We start from the raw sequence: 7,767 nt of genomic DNA, 5'->3' as shown, positions 1-7,767 counted from the left end.
TTTTGCGGGAGGAATACACATGAGTGTTTTAAGCGTTGGGGGCTTCCTCCCCAAACCTGCCACCAATGACAGATGAGGAGAACATAGCTATACAAAGACGATTAGAGTCTCCGCCTCGGTGTGATTGTGGAGATCATGCTGTGATATATGAGGACACCACAAAGTATTTTGTGTGTCCCAACAGTAATTATGTAAGTGCATAACACATGTCCATTTTTTTTTTGTTTTTTGCAAAAAATTACTAATTTATTCTCCTGCAGCCATGCAGCCATACAGTGGGCGTAAGTGTATTTTCAGAGAGTGGTTGCATGGGCCTAGATCCCATTAGCCTGAGCTAGAGGTAAAGGAGAAGAAAAAAAATGAGTGGGAGGAAAAGTGTAAGTCTAATCCTGTACTCTGCAAATGTGGTGTTGAAGCTAAGTATGAACTGGATCCTTTCGAACTTGGTGTGAGCTATTTTTGTGGACATATGGTAGATTACGATGAGGTCGATATTTGTTTTTGATTGCATGAGTTGTACTTTTGCATTCGTCCTTATTGTTTGTTTTGTGTAGGAGACGAGAAAATACAATTGGGATAGATACTTCGACAATGAAGACGTGATGCATACAATAAGGCTGAAGAGACTCATGGGACAAAAGATGCGGTGTGGATCTCAGATCGTCGATTCCTACATTAAAGATCACAGATAGGAGACGCGTAGGTTCATAGAATCACGGGGTTGTGATAGCCCGATGCGTGTTGAGCGGAGACGATTGAAGGTGGCAAAGGAGAAGAGGGTAATGGAAATGGAGGCGGCTAGAGCCGAGAAACAGATGTTGGAGAATCTTGCTGGTTGTCTGCGTGCAACTGAGTGAGAAAGACATGTTGATTGAAGGCAGCCAAGTCAGCCATACCACGCCAGCGCCGCATGTACCTTGACGCCACAAGCTGCGGCGCCGAGTAGAGGGTCCAATAACGACATTAAGCCGTCCAAAAAATCTAAACATCTAAACGTGAAATTGTTAAAAAAAAAAGGCTAAAATACAAAAAAATTTGGGCTTATACTGCGTTGGCATATTATTGGCCTAAATGTCACCGTTGATCTCAACAGTGGCCCAGGCACTATCTTGTTTTCGTACCAACGCATCGATACGATTCTAGTGAAACAATAAAGCCTCTCGAGGAAGAAAAAAAAGGAAGGTAGACAGTGCACGCTGGTCAATCGTCAAATTGTCATCGCACAGAAGACGACTCCAAGTCAACGCCACTGTTATCCCTACCGTTACGCGCGCGTGAGCACTTTGGATTATGGATACGTGATACCACCACTCTTCATGTCGTTCGGTGATGCTGATGCGGCAAGAGTCGTGACGAGCACGACCAAATTGTCACCGGAAATCGTGTGGAAAAACACAGAGACGGACCGACTACCAGGTCTACCGCCAGCTAGCTATAGCTCGGAGAAAACAAACAAACAAAAGGAATTTTCGTGGCACGCCGGCCCTTGAAACAAAAGGAAAGGAAGTTTCCCCTCCAATTCCTTCCATCTATAAATACAGCGTACGCATCCGCCTCTTCTTCCCATCCTGAGCTCGGCTCCTCCTCAGAAAAACACAAGGGAAGACAGCTGCCTACCCAACCTACCAGCCATGGCGCCACATTCTTACTCCATAGCCCCCGTCCAAAGCGAGCTGAACATGACGCTGTACAACAAGGAGGTGTACGGTGGGCGGGGGACCAACGGAGTGACCACTCTAGTGAACCGAGGGCCAATCGGCACCACCTGGGTCTTCTCGTGGCCTGTCACCGACGGGCCCGCCGGCGCCGACGCGAACGTCGTCGGCCATCTTCAGGGCACCGGCGTTCAAGTCGCCACTTACCCCGACTACATGTGGCACTACTCCCTTGGGCTGGTGTTCGGCCAGGGAAGCAGGTCAGTCCCCGCGAGGTCGTTCGGAAATTGTAGATTTTAAATATTTAAAAACTAAGAAGTCAGAATAGAAAATATTTAAATTCATCTTCATCCAACGTCATATGAAAATTTTTAGATTATTCTTTATAATGCAACTGTTTTTAGAGGTAGGTAGGCCTATTGCAACTTGTAATTGTTTTTTTATAGGTGGACGACCCCTTAGAATACCCGCCTACCTTTGTTAATTTAATCAACTAACAAAGGCAGTTGTTTGTTTTTGTTCACGACACAGGTTCAATGGGTCCACACTACAAATACAAGGGACTTCCAAAATAAATGGCGAGTGGAGCATTGTTGGAGGGACAGGAGAACTTGCTATGGCAAAGGGCACGGTCAGACGCACAGAAGTTTCGTATACGGGAAATATAAGGATTTCAGAACTCAATATACATGTGCTTTACACTCCAATGTGACCTATACAGATGTAAGTATAATGCACCCCAGTGTTTAATGTGATGGGCATTTATTTTTCCTATTTAACAAGTTAGCTACGTACATATTTAGTTTACCAGAATTTCCATAATAACGTCCAGACTATATATGTAACACATTTGGAAAATGATGATGCATTGGTTGTTTGTTGAACTGTTTCTTTTTTTTTACTTATATATTACGCCCTTCCCCTCAAATACAAGCTATCATAGAAATTTTGGATATATTATGGGATAAAATTAAAGAAATGACACATGTAACTAAAGAGATCTCGAGCATACCATATATTGGTGCTTTACGAAGTTCATTTGTTTTAAAATGCTTATAATTTGGAACAAATTTTGAATGCTTAAGGTTCTGTTTGGGTCCTCTTAGCTAATAGATATTTTTTTCTCTTTTTATGATCTATTAGCACCTATTAGTAAGGTCAAATGGCTAATAGGCAAATAATTTATCGGCTCTCTAACTAGCAATTAGTCAATTTATTAGCTAGCCCGTTTGAAACCTAAGGTGCTAAATAGCCAACAAATTGTTTGTCCGATGAATCTGTTATATTTTTGGACGGAGGGAGATGTGCCTAAACTGTTTGGTTGTCATTGTTTAAATCATTGTTTTATATGCATGAATGTAAGTATGTAACCATCATATGGACAATTTAGTATGAGTATTTTTTCCATAAGCATGCATTGATGATGATGTCCTGTTTGAATATACTACTACAATACATGTGCGTTACGACGACACACAAGAAAAAATATTACACTTTACCTTAGCCAAAATGCATAGAAATGTATTAGTTGAAAAGGAGTCCGACCCTCTTTTTTATATTTCGCTCGGTCGCTTGTCCTTCTTTAGCTAACGAGGTAGTACTATGTGGGAGCGCTACATTGCATGTGACTTCTTTTCGTGCTGGGCTTGGATGGTCACGCTCATCTGTGGGGGTAACGACCCACTAATAAGAGTTTGAGTGGTTTTCACGGCCTATCTATGAGATAACGGTATACTGCTAGGACAGTCCGGTGAACACCGGACAGCCCGGTGAATAATAGTCGCAGCGCCTTCGCTTTTTCCTGAGAGCGCCGAGTTCGTCGCCGGGCCAGCCTGGGCACCGGACACTGTCCGGTGCACCACAGGTTGGTGCTGGTTTGACTGAACATAGCTAATTCTTCTCCACTTCTTTTCCTCTTTTCTTGGCAATGTCTCTAGTACTTAGATAAACATGTTAATACCCAAAAACAATTTACTAGGGCTAGAAACATACCTTGGCTCTTGATGTGCACTTCTAAATCACTTGGCACATATGAACTTAAAACAATGTGTTGGCCATCTAATCACAAAAACATTTATAGAAATGGCTCAAGGGCACATTTCCCTTTCAGAAGTGTCTAAGGGTCTAGCTAACCCAGGCCTAACCATTCACCTTGGAAGAATCTATGGTTTTGGCTAACCCAGGCTAAAAGGGATACACGACCTCTGCAAAGTGTAAAACTGGTATATCAGTCGTGCTCACAGTTAAGAGCGACTCGGGACTCTCACGTGATTAATATATGGAAGTAAATTTAACGAGACATGCATTGTATTGTGGATATTTTGTTTATGTTCATTTATTTAATTGGGATGGTATGTACTTGTACTTAATTAAAAGCTAATGCCCAACCTCAGCCATATTTCTTGGTAAGCCTTACACTACACTTATTCTTGCACACTTGCTGGGCAATAACCGTATGAGAGCTCACACTTGCTATAAACAATACCCAGGTCAAGAACAAGTATCTCTGGAGGAGGACTACTATGATAAGTTCGATGAGATCTAGGGTGTGGAGAAGTTATCTTAATCTGGTTTATTTTATTTAGTTATTTTTGTAAGATGTTTTGTCATGTAATAAAGATTGTGACATTGGTTTATATACACACTGAGTCGTCATATATGTGAAATTTGATCCTGACACGTACATATGAGGTGCATATGGATTTGTCCTTAAATCCGGGTGTGATATTACTTGAGTGAGGAGAGGGTTGAAAGAGACCCAGTCCTCGGACTCCTCAACAGAGACATAGGTTTCTCTTTGAAATCAAACTCTAGTAAACAAACCACCATGTCTCCTATGCATTTTCCTTCCCTATTTGCATTTGTCTTTTCCCATTCAAGCAAAACTTGCTTTGTTCTTCATTTGAGCTTTACCTTTTGATATTCTGTTGCTAGCCTCTATTCCACACCGAAGTCTTGCTAGAAATATAAGCACATTATTTACATTGGAAATACTATTCTTGTGCTAACGCTAAAAGTGATAATTCTCGGATAAAGTTATGTTATTTGAGATAAAATTTCAAGTTTTGTATATTCGCCCCATCTAGGTGTCTTTCAGAATAGTATGACCCTAGGACATAGACTCCACATCTAAGTGCATGAGGATAAATCCATAGTGAAAAACTTAATGGATAAGTATTAGGGTACAACATATTGAATATGTGATGAGTGACATTACAGGCCTCACAAGCATGTTGTTGCCATGACTTATATTGCAAGACACTCAAGACCACTATGTTCTACGTGCATCGGTCTTGTAGCCACATGTGCGCTTGTGAAGTGCACGATAAAATACAATCAAGTATAAAAAGTTATATTAGCTACCAATTACATCAAGCCAGGTGGGCGGAGCCTCGATATCCATAGACACAAGTTATCATACCTACCCCTATGACCAATATGGCAATTACCTCAAGAAGGAATGACTTTAGGTGGGGATAAAAATAAGTCTCCAAGGTCCCACTTTAAATGTGACGGATGACCTTACGGTTTTGCCTTCACCCTAACACGCACTTAGGGAAAAGTGTACCCATAACCACTATATAGGCGTGGCATTATGTTTAATGCCATACTCGGTCAGTCAATCATACTTGTTACCATGGTAAAATCGCTATAGACATGACTAGGTAGTATGAATGTACTTTCATGCATTAAAAGTATAAGGAATTGTACTAATCTCCTAATATGTTGTGCCAACACCATTAAGGCACCCATGCTCACTCTAAGAAGTATCTTGGGAGGTCACTTAATAGGAATGAATAATATCGACGCATGCCCGATGTGCTCCACATGACTATGTGGCATATGGTCTATAATTGTAGACAGAGACAAGGTTGCGATGAGATGGGAGCAGTTGGCTTAATGATGGTAGGTCCTGTAAGTAGAACATACAATAAGCTCTAACGCTCTCTTGAGCTATAAAAGGGAGGTGGTGAACAAAATTTAAGAGGCTGATCTAGGATTCACTTCAGAGCATTCACTCTAGGTCCAACACACCAACTCCAATATGAAACACACATAGCATAGGGCAATAATCATGTTTAGGTACATGTGGAGCAAGCTCGGTCCAAATTCTCCCTAGATAGATATAACTTGTCCCATTGGAAACAAATAAATCCACCAAAGAGGATGTAGGGTATTATGCTAACCACATGCCAAACCTCTATAAAAACTTATGTGTTAGGGCTCTCATGTCATATTCTATAATGGAGGGGCTTGCGTGCGCCCACTCTCCATGTTATCTTCTCTATAGTATCCTTGGTATCTTGGTGTTGTTTTGATGATAAACTCATGTGTCATGGTTTCGGAAAACAGGGGACAATAAGATTTGTGTTCGGTAGGGGTGCTAGCGCGAACTCACTCCAAATGGTGAGCCACAGGGGGGCTCGAAGGTGGATCAGGTGGATTTGAGACAGGGGTTATACTGGTTCAGGCTTGCGCCCTAGTCTACTGTAGTGCTGATCGTAGTATTTCTTGGAGCGTGTTATAGATGAGTGCTTGTGTGTAGAAGATGGGGGTTGGCTTACCCTTTTATTTCTCAAGGGTAGATTTTATAGTGAGAACCCATATTCTTCCTGGGAGGAGTTCGACCTGTTGCCTTGGGTTGCCTTAGCCCTCCTGGCATCGTCCGTAGGGGGCGCACAACCGTATTCTTGATGTGGCATTCCGTCTGATGCCAACGTAGCGGTACCCGGCGGGTCCCGTAGAGTGGCTTCACGATGAGGTTTAGGGTTGTATTCAGTACAACTTCATCTTTCGTCATGACCCTCGTGTCACCTTTCGGTACGCGTTGGCATACACCTAGTATGGTGTACTTTCCCATTCTTTCAGGTATTTTGGTCACTGTAGATGCTCCAATGCTGAGGTCCCTACGATCGGGGTTGACTGGTCCCACCGGTCAGCGGGGGCACATTTGAGAATGTATTGAGGTCGTGTTTGATAGACGTTCCTTTGACATAGTTCGCATGACCCGGATGTGGTTTGGTGATGGTCTGTCTTATCATGCCGATGTTGCTCAGTGGTACTGGGTTAGCCCCTTTTCCCTATGGGCCTCCTTGCCAGAGGGTTGGTCGACAACTCTGTTTCGCCATGTTGCTATGCAGGCGGATGGTCGACGACTTTCCCTCACCATGTTGCTTGGCAAGCGTGTTGGTTGGCAACTCTGCCTCACTGGCGAGTTGGTGGTCGTCTTTGGGAGGCCTTTTGGGCCGCCTCGCTGAGTCACTCGGCAGGCAGGTTGGTCGATTAGTGTCTGTCTTTGGGAGGCCTTTTGGGCCTTCTTTGGGCACCCGGTTCCTAGGTACCCGACAGTAGCCCTCGAGCCTTTGTGCAACTCCTTAGAGTTGCGTAGAGGCTTTTGATGAGTGGTTGCCCTTTTAGGTGTGCGCAAGCACATATGGTAGATGTATCCCCCGAGTCCCCAAGGAATCAACATGGATTGCTTTGGGGTTTATTCAGTGTAAGGTGTTGGGCCTGTGCTTCGTCGCCGAAGGTCCTATAGGAAGAAGCGGTCTTCGGCTGAAGCTGTTTGAGTAAGATGGCCGAAGGTTCCTTTTCATGAAGCTTCGGTATTACAAACCGACTTAAAGATAGAATGACCTTTTAGTCCATAAAGGTCTGAGTCAGTGTTGTAAACTTTTATGAGGGGCATAATTGTAATTCCTCACAGGCTGTGTCCTGTGCCTATAAATAGTGAACAGTATTCCTTTACTGTTCAGGCATTCTGATAATTGCAATCGCATCTTTCGGAAACCAATCTTTGCCAAGGCAGAGGTATTAATGTATTCAATGATTCAATACGTTAAATGAATACATATAATTTGTCTATGATTAATTTACTCCTTTTTGTACCCTTTATTTATATTATCTTATAATGTCTATTGAAATTTTATTACGAAGACTTAAGCTTCGTAATTATATTCTCATTTACCTTCGTCCAAGGCTCATTATCCTGAAGGGAATAATGTTTCATGGACGAAGGACATTAACATTTAACACTTTATGTTGCCTTGTTCTTAATTCATAGCATTTGAGAACAAGCCCCCAACATAAGGGGTGGACCCTTTTCTGCAAT

The 7,767-nt window shown here is 42.7% G+C and overlaps 1 protein-coding gene across 1 annotated transcript; it reads left to right on the top strand.

Moving 5' to 3' along the window:
• The first annotated feature begins 1,565 nt into the window (after positions 1 to 1,565).
• On the top strand, positions 1,566 to 4,337 carry LOC100285450 (uncharacterized). The gene is made up of 3 exons (NM_001370713.1): positions 1,566 to 1,915; positions 2,187 to 2,378; positions 4,145 to 4,337. The coding sequence occupies exons 1-2, from the start codon at positions 1,632 to 1,634 to the stop codon at positions 2,365 to 2,367; spliced, it is 465 nt and encodes a 154-aa protein (NP_001357642.1). The 5' UTR covers positions 1,566 to 1,631; the 3' UTR covers positions 2,368 to 2,378; positions 4,145 to 4,337.
• Positions 4,338 to 7,767: the final 3,430 nt, after the last annotated feature.

Source organism: Zea mays, chromosome 9 (genome assembly GCF_902167145.1).
Source record: "Zea mays cultivar B73 chromosome 9, Zm-B73-REFERENCE-NAM-5.0, whole genome shotgun sequence".
Classification (NCBI taxonomy): domain Eukaryota; kingdom Viridiplantae; phylum Streptophyta; class Magnoliopsida; order Poales; family Poaceae; genus Zea; species Zea mays.
This window is presented reverse-complemented; position numbering and strand designations above follow the sequence as displayed.

What these genes read in the sequence shown, in the direction of transcription:
- LOC100285450 (NM_001370713.1), top strand. Translation starts at nt 1,632, where the DNA reads ATGGCGCCACATTCTTACTCCATAGCCCCCGTCCAAAGCGAGCTGAAC. An exon ending in GTGTTCGGCCAGGGAAGCAG is followed by an intron (nt 1,916 to 2,186) that starts GTCAGTCCCCGC and finishes TTCACGACACAG; the next exon opens with GTTCAATGGGTCCACACTAC.